The 24654-nt window shown below is 42.8% G+C and overlaps 1 protein-coding gene across 6 annotated transcripts in view; it reads right to left on the bottom strand.

Annotated features, from left to right (window-relative positions):
* ATP8A1 (ATPase phospholipid transporting 8A1) overlaps window positions 1–24654 on the bottom strand; it is a 449033-nt gene that overhangs the window by 310026 nt on the left and 114353 nt on the right. For all 6 annotated transcript variants that reach the window (XM_033946346.1, XM_033946365.1, XM_033946336.1 and 3 more), the window contains 2 exons: window positions 16090–16159; window positions 12738–12865 (listed from right to left, as the gene is read on the bottom strand). In XM_033946346.1, coding sequence (XP_033802237.1) covers window positions 12738–12865; window positions 16090–16159 — 198 coding nt within the window. The remainder of the gene's footprint in view (window positions 1–12737; window positions 12866–16089; window positions 16160–24654) is intronic.

Raw genomic sequence — 24654 nt, 5'->3', positions numbered from 1 at the left:
CAGGGGTCAAAACGAAAGGGGCATCAAGCATAACAGGTTAGGTCTCCCCGAATCACCCCCCAAGGAGGGCCAAGAACATCAGTCCAGGAAACAAAAAGGCAGTCCGGACCCCACCTGGAAGCACAGGCGGCCCCAGCTACAGCCAACAGGAGAGCCAGTGAAATAGCGAAAAGGCCAGGTTGGCCCTAGAGCCCTTAAAGCCCTCCCCCACACCGGTGCAGAGGGCAAAAGCGCAAGACAGTCCAACCCCCTGTCCAGGTGTAAAGTCTCCAGGGGGGTCCCAATCTGAGGAGAAGCGCAGCGAGAACCATGCAGATCTTCTTAGGGCGCCGGAGGCACAGGCGCCAGAGAACTTATATAGGCCTGTAACGCCGCAACGTCCTCGCAGGTCTTCGGTCCCCCGGCCTCAAAGACCCGGACCCGGGCAGGGTATTGCACCATGAAGCGGATGCCTCTGTTTCGCAGCTCGGTGCAGTAAGGTGCCAGGGCGCGCCGGCGAGCCGCCACTTCGACTGAATAATCATTGAAGAGCAGGATCTTTGTGCCCGCATGCTCCAGCGCGCCCTTTTTTCTATACAGGGCCATGACCTGGGCCTTATCAGCGAAGTTGAGGTACCTGGCAATAACGGGTCGGGGCCGGCCCGCGCCCTCCCGTCGCGGACCCAGGCGATGCACCCTCTCCACCACGGTGCGCGACCCTTCCGGGGCAAAGCCCACCGCTCCAGGAAGCCACAGCTCCACCAGCTCCCGCAGCTCAGCGTCACGAATGGACTCCGCCAGACCCACCAGTCGGATGTTGTTTCGACGTCCGCGGTTCTCTTGATCTTCGAATCGCTCGTGGAGGGTCGCGCACTGAGCCTGCAGGGCCTGAATCCGCGTCTCCAGCACCACAGCATGATCCTCCTGGGCAGATATGCGGGACTCCGCAGTCTGGAGACGCTGCCCATGTCGCTCCAGGCAATCCCTTACATCTTCAACTGTTGCTTGTAGCTTAGTGAGCCGTTCGTCGATTGCTGCTGAAATTGTCCGGGTCAGTTCTTTCACCGCGTCATCTTGCAGCAGAACCCTCGGCGGGGTGGCCGAGCCAGACGCCATTTTTAGTGCCTCGTGCACACGCTGAGCCCGAGTCGGCCGCGGGGTCTTGATGGGCATAACTTGCCGAAAATTCGCTGCAGAGAGCCGCCGACGCAGCCGCTAGCTCCCCGCAGCGTTCCGCTCCACCCCACTGCAAAGGAATACTTGATGCAAGGCAGAATGGCTGTAAATAGCGAAGATTAGGGCGCGAGAGGGTCGGAGCACGGGCAGGGAGCCGCCGTTCAGCTCAACGTCATCACGTGACCCCCCATATTATTAATATTTAATCTTGCAATCGGGAAGCTATACAATGTTTTTACCATTTGTATAAATCCAGAACCTATACCAAACCATTCTAAAGCTTGATACATAAAATTCCATTCTACCCTATCAAATGCTTTTTCAGCATCTAATGAAATTGTAAAAGCTGGTTCATCTATTTTTTTTGATAAGTTTAACATGTGAAACAATAATCTAGAGTTATTAGAGGAATGTCTTTTAGCAACGAAACCCGTTTGATGCATATCTATAATATGTGGGAGAGCTTTGGCTAATCTCAAAGCCAAAATTTTTGCCAAAAGTTTATTATCAACATTTATCAAAGATATAGGCCTGTAGTTTGAAACTAAAGAAGGATCTTTATTTGGCTTAGGCAAAACAATTATTATTGATTCAGCCATAGTACCTTTAATATTACCTTTTATAAGTTGTGTCTGATATAAATTTAGTAAATATGGGGAAAGGATATTTTGAAATGTTTTATAAAATTCTACTGTATAACCATCACCACCTGGAGCGGATCCAACTCTAAGAGATCTCAATGCTGTTTCTAATTCTTTTAATGATATAGGTTCATCTAAACTCCGTTTTATATGATCAGGAATCTTAGGTCCATTAATTAAATCTAAAAAATTTTTTCCATCTTTTTGTCTCTCCAAATAAGGCTCGGAAGAATACAGGTCCTTATAAAATTTTAAAAATTGTTTTAATATTATATTTGTTTGATTTGTTATTATACCATTATCATCTTTTATTCCATTAATATTAGTTCTTCTTTTTTTTGCTTTAAGATAATTTGCCAATAATCTCCCCGCCTTATTAGAATTTCCATAATACATTGTTTGCTTGGAAAACAAATCTCTTCTTATCATTTTTGAAGTTAATTCATTATATTTACCTTTTGCTTTCAAAAGAGCTTGCAAAACTTCATTTTCCCATTTACTTACCAATTTAGCTTCTAATATTTTTATTTCTTTTTCTAATTCTATATATTGTATTTTAATCTGTTTCCTAATAAAAGCTGAATATGATATAATATTACCCCTCATAGTTGCTTTAAATGCATCCCATACATTCTCTATAGATGTGTCCTTCACTAAATTTAGTTGAAAAAAATCATTAATTTGTGTTTTAAAATTTTCCAAAAATTTGTCATCCACAAGCAATGCATTATCAAATCTCCAAAGAGGTCTACCATTCTCTAATTGATCTAATTGTAATTCTATCCATACTCCCGCATGATCCGAAATAATAATAGGATCTATGGAAGCTTTAATCACCTGTTGCACTTTATTTGTTGAAACAAAAATATAATCTATTCTTGAAAATGATTTATGAACCTGTGAACAAAATGAAAATTCATGATCATTAAAATGAAGAATACGCCATATATCTTTCAAATCACATGATTGAACCAAATTATCTAAACCTAAAGATTTTATACTTTTACCTGGTTTTTTATCCAATAATGGATCCATTACAGCATTAAAATCTCCAGCCACCACTAAATTAGAAGCAGCCAGTGGTAACAACATATTTTGTAATTTTTTAAAAAATTCTGATTGATTCGAATTAGGGGCATATATATTAAACAACGTCAGGGTATCATTTCCCATACCTATATCAATATGTATCCATCTTCCATGTGGATCTGAATTTTTTACCTTAATCTTGGCCATACATTTTTTATTTATAAGAATTGCTACCCCTGCTTTTTTCCCCTCTGCTGGAGCAAAAAAACATTCCTTTACCCACCCACCCGATAGTTTCTGTGATTCTTTTATACTAAGATGGGTCTCCTGCAGACAGTAAATATCCGCATTTTGCTTTTTTAAAAATGTTAATACTTTTTTCCTTTTAATTACATGATTCAGGCCATTGACATTAATAGAATATATTTTAAAAGACATTATACATTTTAATACTTCTCATTATAATTTTCTTCCCCTCTTCTTTCTTATTTAAAATCCAAAAAATGTTTTACACGACATACATATTTACCCCTAAAGTATCTAATCCCTTGTTTATTTTTTCCTTAATCATTCTAGTAAATACTCTCCTTTTTCTTCCCTTTCCCACCCCATACAATGGCTGCTTAAGGATACACATTGGAACTGTAACCCGAACATTCTCCTCTCCCTAGGCAATCAATATTCAATATTCAAACAAATTTCCCTTTTATCTATCTATATTAACCTTTTAATATCTTTAATCATTTTTTCATAACATTTCATTAATGTATCATTATCCATTTAACAATTTTTAATTTTATCTCTTGCTTTCTTTATATCATATTTCCCCTTTTCTTCAGATATTTCAATATTTCATATTTTTATAATTTTTCATAAAGTCATCAAAACCATCTTAATGTTTTATGTTAAAATATCATAGGTTCTGGATTAGAAAGAAAAGCTTTTAGTTTTTCTGGATCCTCGAAGTAGATGGATTTATCTCCAGATGATACTCTCATTTTCGCCGGATAATATAGACCATATTTAAAACCTTTTTCTTTTAGTTGAGGTCTCATGTCTAATAGTCTCTTTCTTTTATTTGCTGTGTTTTTAGCAAAGTCCGGCAAAAACCATATTCTGGATCCTTTATAATTTAGATTTTTGTCTTTTTTTGCAGCATTTAATATTTCTAATGCTTGTTGGTATCTAAGCATTTTGAAAATTATCGGTCTTGGCCTGCCTTTGTTATCCAAATTTTTGACTGGGATTCTATGCGCCCTTTCTATTTCAAGTGGTTGTTTCAAATCCAGTTGTAATATTTTTGGAATTAAATTTTCAAGGAAAAGGATAGTATTTTTTCCTTCTAAATTTTCTTGTATTCCAAAAAGTTTAATGTTTTTCCTTCTTCCTCTATTCTCATAGTCCTCCAGTTGATCTTTCAATTTATTTAATTCCAGGCTGTCATTTTTACATCTTTTTGATTCACTTTCTATAACTTCCATTTTTGATTCTAATTCAGTTGCTCTTTTGTTATTAACTTCCATTTGTCTATGAATGTTTAAAATTTCTTCCTTCATTTCAGACATATTGGTTACAGTTTCCTTAAGCATTTGTTTTATTTGTCTTAGTTCTTCCATAACTTCTGCTTTACTCAATATGTCTGGTTCTTCAACAGGAAGTGGGATCTTGCTTGGTGTTATTTGATCTTGTTTCTGTCTTTTTGCAGATGTACCAGCCTCATTTTTGTTTTGTCTGGTACTTGCCATGTTGTTGTTTTCTTTTTCTTGGTTCTTCTTTCTTTATATTTATTAGGAGACACAATAGTCACTTTCAGTCAAAGTTCCTCTTTTGGTCAATTTAATTTTTTTTTTTTTCAGCCTGCCTTCACTGTCTCTCTGTATCAGTTTCAATATTTTGCCGCTTGTCTCTTTTCTTTCAAGTCTTCAATTGATGTCAATCTCTCTATCAAAATATCTCCGTTGATGAATAAATCCTTTTTTTTTTTTCCCTGTTATCTGCTTCAATGCTGATCCAACGCTGAGAGTGAGCAAACAAGAAGATTGGCTTCAGTCAATAAGATCAGTTAATCACTCAGGTCTCCGTTTCAGCTTTAATTTGGAAATGGCTGCTTCAAACTGCCACACTTAGGAGTTCAACTCCACATCAGTGCAGAGACAAGTCGTTAGAATCAGTAATTTATCTTTCCTTAGCCCCTCTCTCTTCCGTGTCAGACACCTCTCAGTTAAATTTGAATAATTTACCGTTCTGAGAAAGCTGCAAATCTTCTTCAATTTAAGTCTTCAAGAGCCTTCTCTCATTTTCTCCGCTTTCAAATCGGCAAATGATATAATCACACTTTCTTTAACTTTTATGACCTTCAGTATCATCAGATTGTTTTCGCTGACATTTCTTTTCCCTTTTTATATGTTTTCTGTCTTGATGCTGCGCCGATTTAGCGCCAAGGGAAAACAATAAAAGTATCAATCAATTAGTCTCTCAGGCTCCGACTCAGCGCTTCAAACCGCCGCAGCTCAGGAATCTAACTAACAACGGTCTCACACTGGGATCCGTCCCTTTTTCAATATTAATCAGTTAATAAATTTTTTACAGCTCTTCTCACTTTCATGTCATATCACCACACAGAAAGACCGGTAAAAATTAGTAGCCTTACTTTTCTCCTTCGCTTCAGATCTTTTCTGCGTTTTTTTTTTCTGACAGGAAATGTTTTCAAATTATCTTTTATTTATATTTAAGTTATTATCTTCAGTAATTGATTTTCTGTTGTAACAGTTTTCGCCGATTTTATCACTCCCCTTGTTCTTTTACTTCGGGATTTATCCCCCTCAGCAGGCACAAGTTTTTATTCAAACAACCGTCAGCTTCCTGCCACCAGTGCCTCTCCGCTCTAGTGCCCCGATGTCTTCACTTCAGCGCTAAAAACTTTTTCAGTTTCAGAGGAGGACAATATCCAATCTGCCAACTCTTCTCTCTTTAATTTCTTCTGTCTTTAATCCAATGTCTCGCCGTCTCATTGATGAGGGAGAGAAAACCGGCAAATCTCTCTTTGGTTTCTCTTACTCAGTTCTTGTCTTCGTTTCTTCAAGAGGATGTTAAATATAGATTTTCAATAGTTTCTGCTTCAATTGTGAGTATTTTCAATTGAAATAAATAATATTGGGATATTTTTATTTAATATGAAAAAAAAAAAAAAGGACACCTAAAGCTTTACAACTCCTATTGTCATTTATTGCAACAACCTCAAATAATGAGGAGCTTCTCAGATGACATCAGGATGACATTTGGTCTGGACCAAGGTGCTCTGATTGATTTAAAACATTTATAGCCTGCACAATCTAAAATATTCTTGGGAGATTTTGTTTCTACAATTGCTGTATCAACAGCCTTGCTTCTTTGTTGTGTACCTTTGGATTACAATCATTAACAGAATATCTAAAAAAACAAACATTACATACAGTAAATTCAAACATCAAATCTCCACTTTCCTTTTCACAAATAAAAAGATCTTGCATCTTATTTTACTAAATTATACCTCATCGTAAACTCCTAGGTATGCCTGTTAAAACAAAATTGTTTCAATTTCTTTTAAATACTCCCAGGTTTTACATCTCTCTCATCTCCAAACAGCACATTATTCCAAAGTTGTGGTCCAAGAACATAAAACATAAATAAATGATCAATGATATTCCAATCTGATTTTGTTATATGGTGGAACTTCCAACAAAGCTTTGTTTGCAGCACCCAAAATGATAAATATGCAATTTAGTAGTAATAATCACAAACAATACATAAAATCTTAAATCTATTCCTATACTCTATAGGGAGTCAGTGAAGTTGTTTTAAAATAAGCGATATATGAATAAACTGGCTACAACCCATTAAAACCTTTGCAGTAAAAAAATTGTGCTACCTGAAGAGCTTTCAACTGATTCTTGCATATTTCCACAAGGTAACTATTACAATTAGACAAGAGAGGGATAATCCTTTGGATCACTGTACAAAAGTTCTCTGGTCTAAGCAAATCCTTTAATCATCTTAACAGTCTCAATTAGAGTGAAACTAAGCAAAAAACTGGGTGATGATATATTTTATAATATGTACAAAACTTTTCTCCACTGTATAATAATTTCTCTCTGCTTCTACAGGAAAGATGAATGAGTAGTAAATATAATTAGTCTCATTGTCTATGTGCCATAAATAAACCTGAAGTTTCTGAGATTCTATATTCAGTTTAGTGATATTTCTGATCCATGTTAAGTGCTGTTTACATAAAGTCAATCACTGTTGTACTGGAGAAGTCAGTATAATTTTGAATGTGGCCTGGAAGACAGCAAATGTTACTAAGAGTAGGAAGGAAGATAGTTAAAGATGGAGAAGTCTGATAAAGTGGGACGTAGACAGGCCGACTGAATTTTTCTTTTTGTTATGGTGCCAAACCAAACCCTTTTTCTACCTATTTTCAGCCGAAACAGACCGGGTTTTTGATGGAAGCCGAAAATTGGCGCTTTGTCCTGTTTATCTCCCTCCCTCACACCTGTAGATACAACCCCTCCGGCTTATCTTACAATCCCTGGATAGGAATGATCTCCAGTTGCTTCTGCCCATGCTGGTTCTGCTCTCAGAATGGCTGCCATGATCTCTAGCAACAATTTCACGAGACTGCCCATTTTGAAATTCCATGGGCAACACAGAAATAAAGAAAAATGAAGGCAGATAAAAACCATATGGCTTGTCTAGACTGCCTAGCAATGCCATCTACTATCTTCTCCTCTCCCTTAGAGATTCAACATACTTATCCCAAGCTTTCTTGAATTTAGATGTAAGCTTCCCACCTGCCATGGTGCTCAATGGTCTGGCATGTCTCCATACTTTCAACAATCAAGGTACAGGCTACCTACCTGCCTTAGCACTCAGTCTTCTGCCAGTCTCCTCTTAAGATAGATCAGGCCTGAGACTGAAGGGGTCTTTTCTTCTTCAGTTTTTGCAAGTGAGGCCAAGTTCCCCACCCATCTCACTGGTCTCTTCTGTTTTTGCAGGCAGATTTAGGCTCAGGTGCAACATCTGTCTCAGTATCTCCAGAGATTAACACTGTGGCAGGTGTTCAATCCTCTGTTATACAGAGAGAGAAGCTGGAAGAGGCCAATGTTAGACAAATTACATCTATGGTGATAGACAGTAGTAAGAAGCATGCAACAGTTCAGTCTGTCTTTGGATCACAGCATTGATGTTTTGTAATTCAAGATGGGATTTCAGGCAATGTCTTCAGTCTTAAGTGCACTTCAGGGAACATCTGGAAAGGCGTTGCTTCATAAGTGACTTTACTGGCCCCCAAATATGCCTAGAATAGTTGAAAGAAGGGGCTAGATGTCAATAATGAAAGATTAGGGGGTCCTTTTATCAAGCTGCAGTAGGGGTTTAACGTGCGTAATACCGCACGTTAAACCGCCTGCCGTGCTAGCCGCTAACGCGTGCATTGAGCAGGGGTTAGTTTTTTAGCCAGCCGCGGGGATTAGCACATGATGAAATGTCCAACGCGCTAATCCCACTAGCGCAGCTTGATAAAAGGACCCCTAGGTTACTTGGATAATCTTTTTTCTGTTAATCTTCTCAGGAGTCCCTATGTTAGGTTCTCAATCCATTCCTGTGAATCAGGTTTTGCAGAAGTTTGTTACTCACAACTTTCAGCACCTTAAGGATGGTGTTAAGATTCCATGGTGGGAAAGGAGGCCTTAACCAGAGCATCCCTCTTAGAAATCTGGTCACATCTAGGTGAGCTATCAGTGAAATTTTACCACTTTGTGCCCAGAATCATGAAAGGCCTGCCACTTGCACCTTGAGGGAAGTTACTGCAAGACCTTTTTTCAGACAGACCTGCAGAAAAGCAAGGATAATTGGAATGGGAGCTCAGAGCAGTTCCACCCAGTCTCTTTCACACTAGTGTTGAACAGCCTTCCAAGTTTTGGCATAGGCCACCATAGTAGAAGGCTTCTTAGCCCGGAATAGTGACAATAATCATATATAATATCTCTTGCGAACTAGGGCTGTGTGCTCAAGAGCCATGCCATAAGACCAAAGCACTGTGGAATCTCCATGGGGACTGGCCCCCGACTGTGAAGCCTGGGATGAAGAGGGAAACTTGAGGATCCAGTCCTGCCGAAGATGTACGGTACTAGTAAGTCTGCATACCACAGTCAGCGAGGCCAGTCTGGGGCCACTGAGATCATGAGTTCTGGATGAGTTGCAATCCTGTGGATGACCCAGCCCACCATGGGCCAAGATGGGAAGACATAAAGGAGTCCTTGGCTGCCCCAGGGCTGAACCAACGCATCCAGCCCTAAGCTTGATGGTTCTTCTCTTTGACTAAGTGCTTCACTTTCAAGTTTTTGGCAGAACCATCAAATCCATTAACAGTCTGACCCAGCGATCGTTGGGAAAGAGACCATTCTTTTGGGTCCAGGAATCACCAATTGAGAAAGTCAGCCTGAACATTTTCTACTCTGGTCTCATGGGCAGCGGAAAGAGCCTGTAGATCAGTGGTCTCAAACTCAAACCCTTTGCGGGGCCACATTTTGGATTTGTAGGTACTTGGAGGGCCGCAGAAAAAATAGTTAATGCCTTATTAAAGAAATGACAATTTTGCATGAGGTAAAACTCTTTATAGTTTATAAAATTTTCCTTTAACAGTTAAAAGGAAAGATATATAAACTATAAAGAGTTTTACCTCATGCAAAATTGTCATTTCTTTAATAAGACATTAACTATTTTTTCTGCGGCACTCCAAGTACTCTATTTTTTTTCTGCAACACTCACATTTAAAGTTCAATATCTTTTCTTTCTCAAAACTGGCACATTTCAATCACTAAATTGAAAATAAAATCATTTTCCTACCTTTGTTTGGTAATTTCATCAGTCTCTGGTTGCACTTTATTCTTCTGACTGTGCATCCAATACTTCTTCCCTTCTTTCAGCCTCCTGTATGCTTCCTCTCCTCCATACTTCATTCCCTCCCCAAACTTTTTCTTTCTTTCTCTGTCTGTCTTTCTCTGATTCCGTGCCCCATTTTTTGCTTTGTTTCTGGTTCCCTGTCCCCCCTCCTTCTTTCTTCCTTCCTCCGTGCCCCATTTTTTGCTTTTTTTTCTGGCTCCCTGTCCCCACCCCACCTTCTTTCTTTCTTCCTTCCTTCCTGCCCTCCCCCATGCCACCGCCGCCGCGGAATAGGCTGCTGCTGCTGCCGCTATCGGGAACAGGCCATCTCCCTACTTCTCTTCTGCACGGGGCCGACCAACTCTCGCTGCCCGATGTCAATTCTAACATCAGAAAGGACGTTCCGGGCAGCCAGGCAGCGATTGGCTAGCCAGAACGTCCTCTCGACATCAGAATTGACATTGGGCCGCCAGAGTTGGTCGGCCCTTCAGGGAAGAGAACAGTGGACTGCCCCCCCCTTGGTACGCCACTGGAGCAGCAGCGTGTCTGGCTGGCTCGTTCGTTCAAAGCCGCGGGTGGTGGCTCCTTGCGAGATCCGCGCCTGCGTCTGAAGCCTCTCTGATGTTGTGACATCAGAGAGGCTTCCAATGCAGGAGTGGATAGCGCAAGGAGCCACCAACCCGCGGCTTTGAGCGAACGAGCCGGCTGCTGCTCCAAAAGAAAGAGAATGATGGCCTCCAGACCGCGGGCCGCAAATAAAACCTGGAGAGCCACATGCGGCCCATGGGCCGCGTGTTTGAGACTGCTGCTGTAGATGGACTTCCATCCATTGGAAGAGCATCTGGATCCATTGGAAGAGCATCTGAGAATTCCAGATGTAAGGAGCACTTCTGGTGCCTCCTTTTCTGTTCACATACGCTACTGCTGTGGCATTGTCAGAGAACACTCTTACTGCCTTTCCCTCTAGGACCTTTTCTATAGCTCTCAGCGCTAGCCAAATGGCTCAAGCTCCAGATGGTTTATGGACCACCCTTTCTGATGGTGAGTTCATTGGCCCTGAATTGAGCGAATCCAACAATGAGCTCCCCAGCTGAATAGGCTGGCATAGGTTGTAAGAGTCACCCACTGCATGATTCAGAAAGATATGCCCTTCGACAAGGAGTCTACTTGAAGCCACCAGCGTAAGTTGTTCCTCGTTGGCCCTATCCATTGGAGCTGCATCTGAAGAGAATGATGCTGAGGAGGCTGCATTTTTACCCTGGAGCTGGGTACAACCTTCAGGGAGGTTGCCATAGAACCCAACACCTGAAGGTAATGTCAAGCAGTAGGAATTGGCATTGCTAAAAGAACCAAAATTTGTTGCTTGAGTTTCTGTTTGTGTGGCTCGGGAAGAAAAACACAGCCAAAGTCCAAGCTACACTTCAAGAACTCTTAGATATTCAGGCCAAAGAATCTGTCCTCGATGACAAGTTGGGCTCAGTTAGATACTCCAGATACTTCTTTGTGCCCAAGAAAGACACAGAAGACTGAAAGTCCATCTTGGATCTCAAGGCCGCCAATGAATTTCTAAGGATCCCATTTTTCCACATGGAAACAGCCCGTTCGGTCATTGCAGAGGTGGTTCCAGAGGAGTTTCTTGCATTTCTAGTTCTGACAGAAGCATATCTGCATATTCCCATCTTTCCGGGCCACAGGAAATATCTGAGGTTTCATGTACTTCAGATACGTTTCCAGTTTGTGGCTCTCCTGTTCGGATTGCCAATGACCGAACGGGCTGTTTCCATGTGGAAAAATGGGATCCTTAGAAATTCATTGGCGGCCTTGAGATCCAAGATGGACTTTCAGTCTTCTGTGTCTTTCTTGGGCACAATGAAGTATCTGGAGTATCTAACTGAGCCCAACTTGTCATCGAGGACAGATTCTTTGGCCTGAATATCTAAGAGTTCTTGAAGTGTAGCTTGGACTTTGGCTTCGTTTTCTGACCATCCGGCTAGAGAATCAAGGAACAAATTCGTAGGAGGAAAATAAACTCAATCTTGTGACCCACTTGGATGATGTCTAGCATCCACTGGTCTAAAGAAATTTTCTCCCATGTCTTCCGAAATGTGTGGAGGGGTGGTTACCAACTTGGCGTCATTGGGCGTTTTTGGAGAGCGGGTTGATGCGAGATCCTGAGGACTGCTGGCATCTGGGTTTGCTAAATCGCTATCTGTAACCTTCAAAGGATCTCTGGGTGCAAGAACTCAGATTCTACTAGCAAGAATGGCGGGAGGGACAAAAATTACCTCCACCCCCATGGAACCTCGAAGTGCGATGGGGTATCAAAATATGCAGCCAGTTCTCTGATACCCCAAGATACTCAGGGAGCCCACGGAATGCACTCAGTCCTCTGAGAAATTCAGGTGAGCTAGCTCCCAGGGGAATGGACCCCGAGACCTGAAGTACCACATAGCAGGATGGCTTCTCAGGTCCACCCAAATGTTTGCCCTGCAAGCTGCAGTCAAGCTAAGCAGAACCTGCATCCTTTCCCAGGCAGAGAATATCCAAATATGGGGTCTCAAAGCACCAAAGTCTCAGAAAAAAAACAAATTTATAACTGAAAATAAGAAAAACTAAGCAGAGCAGGTCAGAAACACCTCTGCACAGTTTGCTTACAGAAGGAAAAACTGAAGGGGACACTAAACTATACTAGCAATTTGGGAGGTGCTGAAAGTTGTAACACTTCTGGAAAATCTGGTTTGCAGAAACGGATTGATCACCTAATGTATGGCCTCCTGAGTAAATGTAACAGAAATAGAGGTTCAGGCACCTATTGAATTAGTTTCTCTGTAGGTGAACTAATAAAACTTCAGCCATTCTATCCAAGTATATCTCTGCTTTTCTGTTGATGGTAAACTGGCAATGGAGGGGAAAATAGAAAAGGAGGTGATGTTTATTCTGTTCCATTTTTACAGGATGCTACAAATTTTAGTTAAAAAGATCTTTACTTACCCACGTCCATCAAGTCTGATATTCCCAACAAAATCATATAGATGTCTATTAGGGCCTTCACATTCAATTTTACCAGAAAGTCTCATCAGGTGATCAATGTCCTTCATATCAGATGTTAGTGGTAAACCCTGTCAACACATTGTTTCATGAATAAGTGGTTTTTTTAGTGTTGCAACTAATCTATCAAACATGTAACACAGCAGCAACATAGCACATATCTTATTTATTTAAAATACTTATACACTTATCCCAAACACGTTAACATCTGAATAATCATTTCCTACAATGTATGGCTGAAATGTCATACTTTAATTGAACATTACAATGTTTGCAAAATATTACAAGCTCTGCAATGTTCAAACAAGTGTGACAATTTTTCTTATACTGATCTTAAAGTACTTTTAAGATCATTATAAGAAAAAAAGTGTCACATTTTCAGAAGGATATCAGTTGTTAAGATTAAATTGGCATACATTACCATGCATGGCTTTAATTCACAGAATGAAAACACATGAAGTACAAGTGCTTAGCCATATGGGATGCAGAGGTATCTTTTCTAAAGCATATGCAAGAGTCCCTACAAAGCTGTGCCTCACTGGGCTTGATTTGCTATTTTTACAAAAATCCTTACTTTTGATCTAAGCATGCTAGATTTAATAATCAAACTGGTTTCCTAGTCTGATCATCTTTCTCTAAACTACACATTCTCTAGATTAAAAGACAGCTTGACAGAATCTATTTCTTTTACATATTGTGGAGTCATTCCCACTCATGTCTTTTTTTGTTGTTGTTGTTCAATCAATTTTTACTGAGTTGTGTATGGGGAGTGTGTGCATGATCCCTGGATGTAGAAGTGGGCTGTAGGGGGCTGGGCTGGGACCCCTTGCAGTCCCTGTTTGGTATTGAGTGCTGCTGGTATTTAGTGTATTCCTGTGTGACTGACACCTAAGTGAGGCATACGTTGTGTGTCTTGGAACGTGTCTGGTATAGGCTCTCCAATTAAGAGGACAAAAGTTCTTCAGTGCTTAGCTCGACACAAGGCCAATATTGTGGGTCTACAAGAGACCAAATTAAGTGCCCAGGAGCATGGTAAGCTGAGACGGTCTTAGGTGGGTCAGTGGTATTTGGCCTCCTTCTCTACTGCTAAAGCAGGTGTGGCATTGCTCATCCATAAATCTGTCCCTTTCCACTTGACTAAACTCGTTGCTGATCCTGAGGGCAGATATGTCTTTGTTCTGGGTACGTTACATCAACGGCCTGTTCTCCTGGCCTCAGTGTATGCTAAGAGGAGACTTAGAGGGGACATGATAGAAACCTTCAAAATCCTTAAGGGCATAGAGAGAGTAAATAAGGACAGATTCTTCAAACTGAGGGGAGCCACAAGCACTAGGGGTCACTCGGAGAAATTGAAAGGGGACAGGTTTAGAACAAATGCTAGAAAATTCTTTTTTACGCAGAGGGTGGTGGACACATGGAACGCGCTTCCGGAGGAAGTGATAGGCCAAAACTCTGTACAGGGGTTCAAGAAGGGTTTGGATAGGTTCCTGGAGGATAAAGGGATAGAGGGGTACAGATAGAACTTGAGGTAGGTTATAAAAGTGGTCAGAAACCACTTCACAGGTCGCAGACCTGATGGGCCGCCGCGGGAGCGGACCGCTGGGCGAGATGGACCTCGGTCTGACCCAGTGGAGGCAACTTCTTATGTTCTTATGTTCTTATGAGCTGGATTTGCTTTACAGGACCAGTGTCCTAAGTGTGGGCTGGGATCCGCCACCTTGGGTCATATGTTTTGGGCATGTCCCCGAGTGCAGTCTTTTTGGGGGCATGTGTGGTCTTTCCTGTCCTCCCTGTGCCCTTCTCTGCCTGCTTGTGCCCCATCTTTGGCTCTCTTTTATGCTGGGGGAGATTTATCCATGATTACAACTGGGCTTCGGCTCTTGTGTTCAAAGCTCTCCTCTTAGCTAAGAGAGCGATTCTGGTATCTTGGAGACCATGGGTGGCCCCATCTTTTTCTCAGTGGAAGTCATTCCTCTATGAGCTTGCTCTCTTGGAACGACGTGCAGTGTGCGTGCGTATGGAGCGCAGTCGGATGAAGTTTCAAGATGTATGGGAGGTTTATTGGAATTCCCTTACCCATAGAGCACGGAGACTACTTTTGAATTCATGAGCTGTGGGGAGTTCTTGACTAATGTGCTCCCTCTAGGTTTTGCTTTCCATGCCACCTTCCTGGATGTATATTACTCTTGGTTGGCTCTTTTCTTTGTTCTCTTTTCCATCCCTCTTCACTGAGGGATCATGCACTATACTATACTATACTGTTCTCTTCTCTGGCTATCTTCCGCTCCTATTGCATTTCTTTCTATGTATATAACAGCTTCTGTAACTTCCACACAATGTAGGGTGGGTTGGGTGGGGTTTGGGGTTGGGTTTTAGGGTTGTTTATTTTTGTTGTTTTGAAAAGAAAAAAATTGTATATTAGGCTCCGAGTGCTTTGTGCTACTTCGCATTTTCTTGTACTGTCCTTTTTTCCTGCATTTGGCATCTCTGTATTGTTTCTGGGTTAGATTGTTCCTGCTACTGTTGATATTGCGGATTGCTGTTTATGTTCTTGCCTAATAAAAAGATTATTTTAAAAAACAAAAAAGCACACCAGTGCCTAAGTCATACTTACCTAAACAGAGTCTTCCCTCTTCCTAGGAAGTCACATCAAGGCCTCAGAAAGTCACTATTAAGGCTGCCTGCAACCTAGGTAAGAGCTAGCAGTGTGACAGTGTTTAGTAGCGTTCACTTTTGTTGCTGAACTCCTTGGGGGTTTGTTTCTTACATATTTCTTTTGAGTCCCTGGAAGCTTCATACTTTTTTCAGTGGTAGATCAAGCTAAGAGTGATATTCATGTATAGTAGGTCCTACCATCCTTCGCCGATTGTACCACTGTTCGCTGATTGTACCATTTTTTTCTCTGTTTTACCATTATTATTTTTTTTTTCTCTGCCACCTATTTTCTCTGATTGTACCATTGTACCATTTTCACTGATTGTCCAGCCCTTCTTCATTGTAAACTGCCTCGAACTACTATGGCTTTGGCGGTATATAAGAAATAAAATTATTATTATTATTATGTTCTGACCTGAACTTGCTACTTAGAAACGGGATACAGAGTTTGATGGACCTTGATCTAATTCAGCAGAGTTTATTCCCCCCCCCTTTTTTTTTTTTTAATCAGAAAGGCTCTACTCTTCCCCAAAATAAATTTTCTATATTGCCTCCAGTAAAATGTTTACATTTTGGCTGCAATAAACAGCCACAGAACTATGTTAAGATGACACTTCAAACAAGAAACAAATTAGCTTACCTGACGGATTTTTAGATTTGTTTCACCATCTAAATTTGATGTCTCAATGTAGCACATAGACTGTGGCTCACTATTACAAAAAGACAAAATTTTATTATTAAAATGAACAATTATGTATGTATTTCCATTTCTGTGAGTTCTAAAAGACTTCTGGTTAGTAATTTTATAAAGGCAACTGAAATTCTTTTTTATTTTCTTACCAAGCAACAGATTTTTTTTTTCAAATGTTAAGCTTTATCTAGATTTTTGTGGTAAATGTGTCTTCCATCATGTATCAAAAGTGCATCTAATTAAGATGTTGATTTTTAAGATTCAAAAGAGACCCCATGCAGCCATCTTTAAATCCTTAATTATGTCAGAATATATATAAGAAAACTGCACCAATTCGTATTGATATGTGTATGTCAGAAATAAACATGTCTCAAATAACAACATTAGTGGTAGATTATAACTATTCATAGATATTTGGAACATCTCATCACTTCCTCATACTTGGCTGAACTGAACCTTGCAGGTAATTGTCACTTTGATAACATTACATGTAATGTAGAGGTCTGCACGGGAACGGGGATCGCGGGGATCCCGCGGGTCCCGCGGGGATCCCGCGGGTTCCCCCCCTGGCCCACGGGACTCCCACGGGGACGCCCCCTGGCCCACGGGACTCCCACGGGGATGCCCCCCTGACCCACGGGACTCCCACGGGGACGCCCCCTTGCCCACGGGACTCCCACGGGGATGAAAACAACCTACCTAAATTCTGGCGATGCAGCTTACAAGTCTGGCGTCGCGTCGGGAAATAGCCATGTTGAGCAGTGAGCTCAGCACGTACACAGATGAAAGCCTTGCTTGCTGATTGGTCCGGCGGCCCCGCCCCACCGTGCCGCCGGACCAATCAGCAAGCAAGGCTTTCATCTGTGTACGTGCTGAGCTCACTGCTCAGCATGGCTATTTCCCGACGCGGGCATTAGGCTGTTTTTTGTCATTTCGGGTGGGGGATGGCAGCGGCAGCAGCAGCCTGAAAAAGAAATCATCCTGGCCGGGTTCGGTGTCATGCTCCGGAGCTTCTACAGCCTTCCTATCTCCCTCTCCCTTCCCCTGCTCCGCGGCTCTCTTCGGCAACTCAGCAGCAGCTTCTGACGTCGGGGCCTACCCTCTGCGAGTCCCGCTTGTTTCAACTTCCTTTTTCCACAAAGGTGGGACTCGTAGAGGGAAGGCCTCGATGTCGGCAGCTTGTCTTGATCACCGCTGCTGACGAGTTGCTTAAGAGAGCCGCGGAGCAGGGGGGTGTTGCCAGGTGCAGGTAGAAGGGAGAGGGCCAGATGCAGGACTCGTGGGTGAGGGAGGAGAAGAGAGAGGGGAGAGAAACAAAAGGAAATATTTCATACTGGGCTGGGCCGGAGTGGAGAGAGGGTGGAAAGATTCTGGCTACAGGGTGCATTAACAAAGGAAAAGGGGGGAAAGCTGAAAATGGAGATAGTGACACAAAGAAGAGAAAGGGTAAGCAGGACCTTCTGAATAAGGATAGAGATACAGAGGGGACATGAAGAGGAGGTGAAATAGAGACATAGAAGTAATGCTGAAAAAGTGTGTGTGGGGGGGGGGGGGGAAAAAGACATTGAAAGGGCAAATGGTGAATATGGGGTAAAGACAAGGACAGAGACAAATGAAGATTCTGAAAAAGTGGTGAGATAGGGATATAGGTGAGATGGACACAAAGAAGGGTGATGCTGGAAAATAGGTGGAATGGTAATTCTGACAGACACAGAAGGGAAATGCTGGATCAAGGAGAGATGGGGCTCAGGCTGGATGGAATGAGGAGAAATGCCTTGTTGGCCCGGAACTTCCTCTCCTACGTCAGAATTGACGTCAGGGAGCGGAATGCTGGTCAGCGCGACGCTTCTGCAGGGAAAGCTTGGGACAGCGGTGGCTTGGGGACTATTCCCCGATGGCGGTGGCAGCAAACCGAGTGGCTTGGGGGAGGGCACGGAGAAAGAAAGAAAGGGGGCAGACAGAGAGACAGAAAGAAGGGGGAACAGGGAGACAGAAAGAAAAAGTTGGGGGAGAGAATGAGGTCTGGAGGAGAGGAAACATACAGGAGGCTGAAAGAAAGGAAGAAAGATTGGATGCACAGTCAGAAGAAGAAAGTGCAACCAGAGACTCATGAAATCACCAAACAGCAAAGATAGGAAAAATGATTTTATTTTCAATTTAGTGATCAAAATGTGTCTGTTTTGAGAATTTATATCTGCTGTCTATATTTTGCACTATGGCTCCCTTTTACTAAACCGCAATATTGTTTTTTAGCGCAGGGAGCCTATGAGCATTGAGAGCAGCGCGAGGCATTCAGCGTAACTCCCTGTGCTAAAACCTACTATTGTGGTTTAGTAAAAAGGGAGGGGGTGTATTTGTCTATTTTTGTATTTTGTTACCGAGGTGACATTGCATAGAGTCATCTGCCTTGGGAAATGTATATGGCAGATATCTTTGTTTTGTGTTCAAAAGAAAAGGAAATGCATTTCTGGTTTTATTTCTACAGTGTTGAAGTACTTGTTGGCCCTTGCTGTGACTGGTGGGGATCCCCAAGCACCGCCAGCAGAGGACCTCCTCTAGAGATGGTCAGAACTCCCCTCCACCAAGCGCAGCAGTCGCTGGCAGCATCCATGAGCCACTGAGGTGCCAGCATCTGTGACTCAGGGACGCTACTGCTGCCTGCCAAGCTTGGCAAAAGGGACCCCAGGCCAACTGCAAAGGAAGTCCTCAGCTGACAGTTTGTGGGTTCTCATCAGCTGAGTATTTATATTTTATATTTACATTAGAGGTTCTGGTAGAAACCCATTTACAAAGTATGTATTCTTCCCAATTAATATTTCCAAATTAATAGTCTCTTTGCTTATTTGTAAATGGGTCTCTACCAGAGCCTTTAATTCAGTAGCATAATTAAATAAAATAACTATTTCTGAAGTTTATAGGGAAGGATGGTGACGGAGGGGATTCCTCGCGGGGACGGGTGGGGACGGAGGGGATTCCTCGCGGGGACGGGTGGGGACGGAGGGGATTCCTCGCGGGGACGGGTGGGGACGGAGGGATTCCTCACGGGGACGGGTGGGGACGGAGGGATTCCTCACGGGGACGGGTGGGGATGGGTGGGATTTTGGCGGGGACGGGTGGGGACGGGTGGGATTTCTGTCCCCGCGCAACTCTCTAATGTAATGGACTACAACTGGAGGTCCAATTATTGGGAAAGACAGTAGCTATTTATTTGCTGAAGTAACTGGGGTGGGAAGGGCAAGCCTTACATAGTCTCCGTGCAACAAACATTCTATGCCTGTCTGCTTAATGTTATTTCCCGAAATGGACCTTACGTATGGCTCTACACTTTCAAAGGCATCATCCATGGATCACTATAACTGGAAGTCCAGTGCTACATGGAAGATTAGGTTCTTACCGTGGTAATCTTCTTTCTGGTTTAAGACATACACTGTAGGATTCTGTACTGAAGCTGTTATCCTTCTATAGTTGCAAACTTTGCAGAAGGGTGTCACACATAGCTTTCCACTCCTCCCCTTCACCAATGGAGAATAGCACCCTCTTCAGTTAGTACCAGCACAATCGAACTCCACTGAAACAGAAGAAAAAGAGGAGGGGCACTGGGAACTTCCCCGAGACAAACTACATTTCTGTTCTGCTCTGTAAGTTATGACAAAAGAACTATGATTAACAACAATTAACATGAACTCGAACATAGGGGTAATCCAGGAACCAACCTAAGTGCAATGAGCACTATCATATAAGACCTCAAAAGATAAAAGGAATAGCTGTAATAGCCTTGTTTTTTAAATTTCATCCAAATGACAGGAAAAGAAGACGTGTGGTGGACACTAGCAATGTCCAAGGCAGAAAACAGGTGAATCGGAAGCCTTCACAGGGTGGGCTGTACAGAATCCTATGCCTTCTAATAGAAATAAGATAACCGCAGTAAGAACCTAATTGTCTATTGTATTGTAAAAACATAGGATTCTGTACTGAAGCTCACATACCAAAGCTGTGCCAGACAACTAGGGAGAGAAAGATGAGTCTGCCTGCAGCACTAAGGACCCAAAAGTACATCCTCTTGAACCGCCACATCCACTCTTTAGAACCCTGTAAACGTATGGAGAATAGACCAAGTAGCTGCTCTACAGATTTCATTGCGTGGAACAGCCCGGGACTCCGCCCACAAAGCAGCAACACTTTTAGTTGAATGTGCTGCAATAGAGATAGGTGGCAATTTTCCACAGGCAATTTATGAAGAAATAGCCATTCAAATCCATATGGCAATTGAAGCCTTAGAGGCTGGTTTACCTTGTCTTGATTGGCTAGTCAGCATAAAAAGATGGTTGGAAAGACGGGAATCACTGGTCTCCTGCAGGTAGCGAAGGATTCTTCATACATCTATTCTCTGCAAAATTCTTTTTTGTTTAGCTGAACCCATAGAGTGAAAAGCGGGCAAAAAGGAAGGAACAGTCTGCAGAGAAACACCAGATTCTGTAAAACTGAGGAAAGGTTCCCTGCAGAAGATAGCCTGTAATTCCACGATTCACCTCGCTGATACTATGGCCACTAGAAATACCATCTTGACCATAAGGTCCAAATGGGATGCGACCTGCAGAGGCTTGTATGAAGCCTGAGAAAGGCTATTCAGAATGACATTAAGGTCCCATGAAAGGAAAGGCCAACATATTAGGGGATGCAATCTGAGCACCCCTCCTCAAGAACCAAGAAAAGTCTGGAACATAAGAATAGCCTTACTGGGTCAGACCAATGGTCCATCAAGCCCAGGAACCCGTTCTCACGGTGGCCAATCCAGGTCACTAGTACCTGGCCAAAACCCAAGGTGTAGCAATACAGGCGGTATACAAACTTAAGGTTTAATTTAGTTTAGTATAAACTAAATCAGACGCTTGGTTATCTGCAGAGTAATGCATTTCAGGTTTGTGGAGATTGTCACCCATAAGGTGATTCTAAGAGGTATGTCCTTCGATAAGGTAGACCAATTAAGCTGCATTTGAAGACAGTGCCTATGTGGGGACCACTTGGAAAGGAGAGAATCCTGGAGTGCATACATATGTGCTCTCGCCCAGGGAACAACTTCCAGAGTGGCTGCCATCGAGCCCAGTACCTGAAGGTAATGCCAGGGTTTGGGGCTCAGTAATACCAAGATCTCTATGATCTGCTTCCTGTGCTTTTATTTGTTTAGCTCGTGAAAAAAGATACAGCTTTTGGCTGTGTTGAAGCAGACTCCCAAATATTCCAAGCACGGAATTGGATTTAACTGACTCTTCCTGAAGTTGATTATCCAACCAAGTCTCAGGAAGAGATACACCACTTGCTGCACTGTGTGCTTGCCTTCCTGTCTTGAGGGGACTCTGATTAACCAATCATCCAGGTATGGGTGAACCTGTATGCCCATCCTGCAAAGGTGAGTCACTATCAACACTATCACCTTGGTAAAGATGCACAAGCTATGCACAAGCTGAAAGGAAGTGCCTCTGGAGAACATGGAATCTCAATTATTTTCTGTGACCTGGGAGGGAGTGTGGCACAGTGGTTAAAGCTATAGCCTCAGTGTGACACATGGCCACAAACTGGAAGTGCCTCTGGAGAATATGGAATCTCAGATATTATCTGTGATCTGGGGGGAGAGTGTGGCACAGTGATTAAAGCTACAGCCTCAGCACCCTGGGGTTGTGGGTTCAAACCCACACTGCTCCTTGTGACCCTGGGTAAGTCACCTAATCCCCCATTGTCCCAGGTACATTAGATCGATTGTGAGCTCACCGGGACAGGGAAAATTACTTGAGAACCTGAATAAATTAATGTAAACCATTCTTAGCTCTCCTGGGAGAGCAGTATAGAAAAAATAATAATAAAATAAAATAAAATACAGTGGTACCTTGGTTTGCGAGTATTTTGCAAGACGAGCAAAACATTCGCAAAATCGGCGCCTCAGAAACCGAGCGTGCCTCGATTTACAAGCCCCCCCCCGCGATCCGGCACCCTCCACTCGCGTCGCACTCCCTCCCCGCCACGATCTAGCATCCCCCAGGCATCCACCCACCCATCCGATCACATTTCTTACCCCCGTTTGGCAGTGGCACCAACTCACAAGACATGCCGGTGCTGGTGCCCGAAGATCTGCCTTCTTCGCGCTGGGCCTTGAGCATCTGCGCATGCTCAAGGCCTTCGGGTTCCCGTTCTCTCTGAGATTCTAGGACAACAAAACTGAGGGATCGTCTCCCTGATCAATAGTAGCCACAGCCTCCTGACCTCTAGCCCCAGACAGGGACTCTAAATCCTCCAAGTAGATCTTTGAAATAATCTTTGAAGTAGATCCAAGGAGATCTTTGAAATAATAAAGGCATGGATAAGGATTCCAGTCCTGCTCCTAATGGTCACTGATGCTTGGAGCCAGCTTCTTCCAAGACAGGGAAGTCTGCTTAGATGGAATTTTTCCTGTATTGGAGCTGGCATGTTTGCAGGCAGTGCAGAGCTCAAAGGACCTGTCAAATAGGCTTTCCACAAGAGGCTGAAAAATCTGAAAACCCCTGGACAAGAGGCAAAAAGGACCCCTGGTAGGAACTCCGATTGGGGAAACTGGACCTCCACTCGCTTGTGTTTCCCCGCCTTGTTGTGTGCAGCATCTGAATGAGATCTCTTTCCTGAGAGCCGGGCTTTATGGGGTTCTCCTGCCCTGGAGGACTCTAAGGAGGCTGAGTCTGAAGCTCCCACCTCTTCCTATCATGTTCTATGGCACTTCGAACATGGCTGCTTGTCTGCCAACAAAGCTGCACAAAAAAAGCATGAAACAGGGGCAGATTGGCTTGGGAAATCCATTACAGATTATCCCTGGGCAAAATGAGGGATTCTTAGGCAGAAAAAAAGCTTTTGAAATAAAAAGATCAATAAAAATTCAAGATGACCAACGCCAGTAAAATTGTGCCAAAAACTGCACAAGGTAGCTTTCCTGAAAAACATAAAATGTCAAAAAAGGTATTTTGGAGGTAGGGAACCTAACTCTGACCCCAGAAATCATTGGATCTACCTTTTTCAGACCCCCACCCCCCAATTTTCCCATAGGGAATAATGGGAGTATTGTCGACTCCACTTAAGTGCAAGACCTCTGGACTGGACCGCCACGTGCGCTTAAACGAAGTGTGCACTTAATTGGAGTACCACTTTTTAGTCATGAAAAATCACAGTATGCTGTAGTCAAATGCAATCAAACTTTTATTTAGCATAAAAAAAGTAAAACAATTCTACACGGTTCAGTTTTAGAAGCAGCACTGTTCCATCTAACGCAATACAGTACACTGTAAACCTTTTTTTAAAGCAACATTCTACTGAAATAATCAGTCATTGTTTTCTGCACGCAGATTGCATGATTCAGGCTGTGTATCCGACTACTGATGCTGTAAAACTGTCCATAGTCGTGACATCCATTTATCTCCAGATAACAACACAGCGTATGTAGGGACTTCAGCGCACCTGAGAAGGAACCAATCTCTGCAGGTGTTTCATTAGTCGTGATGACCGCAGCAGTATCTCTGTCCTCATCAGACTCTTGGTTGTCTGCAGTGTCCTTTATGACTGTACAGATATCAGAATTAGTGCTGTCAGATGATGTGGGCACATCGTTGTCAATGGTGACATACACCTCAAACTCTTGTGGCGAGAGTCCAACAGGGTGTTCAGTGGACAAAGTGTTAGCTTCAGATGTCTCATAAGATGCGTGAATGCAGCTTGCCCGTCAATAGCAATTTGAAATTGTGGATAATGAGACTTGACTCCACGCCTCCATTACCATGTGAAGAGAGTCGAGCACCATCATATTTCTTGTGAGCTCAGCAGCTCGGGGGCTGGATTCCGTGCTTGCATCAATCACTGCCATCACATATCTTAGGACAAGCAACCTCTAATGACGTTTGAAGTTAGCGATTATCCCCTGGTCCATCGGTTAGATCAAAGATGTGTTTGGTGGCAGAAACACGGGTCGAATGTTTGTTAGTCGTACATCATTGCTGTGTGCTGCATAGTTATCACAAAGCATTACAATGTGTCTCCTATGTCTTCTCATCAGACTGTCAAGCTTCTGCAACCATTCAATCCACAGTGTCACCGTCATCCATGCGTTTTTGTTGCTTTTATATTCAACAGGCAGGCGTTTAATGTTTTTGAAGCACCGAGGATTTTGATTCTTCCCAATCACCAGTGGCTCAAGCTTTTCACTACTGTCTATATTGCAAATGAGCAGCAATGTCAATCGTTCCTTTGGTACCTTGAAGCCAACAGTTTCGCTGTGTTTAAAAGCCAATGTTCCATCAAGGATGGCACGCCAGTACAGGCCAGTCTCATCGGCGTTGAAAACGTTGCGTGGTTCATATCCACCAATTACTGATGGCAACACTTCCATGTCCCATCTTTCTGCACCAAACTCATCAGCATCTTGTTTTTCACCATGCTGCTTCTTAAACTTTATGTTTTTACGAACTTTCTACCTCTCCAGCCATCCGTTTGTTGCTTTAAAGT

Source organism: Geotrypetes seraphini, chromosome 1, assembly GCF_902459505.1.
Source record: "Geotrypetes seraphini chromosome 1, aGeoSer1.1, whole genome shotgun sequence".
Taxonomy (NCBI): Eukaryota; Metazoa; Chordata; class Amphibia; order Gymnophiona; family Dermophiidae; genus Geotrypetes; species Geotrypetes seraphini.
The sequence above is the reverse complement of the archived record's forward strand: the minus strand, read 5'-3'. Positions and strand labels throughout refer to the sequence as shown.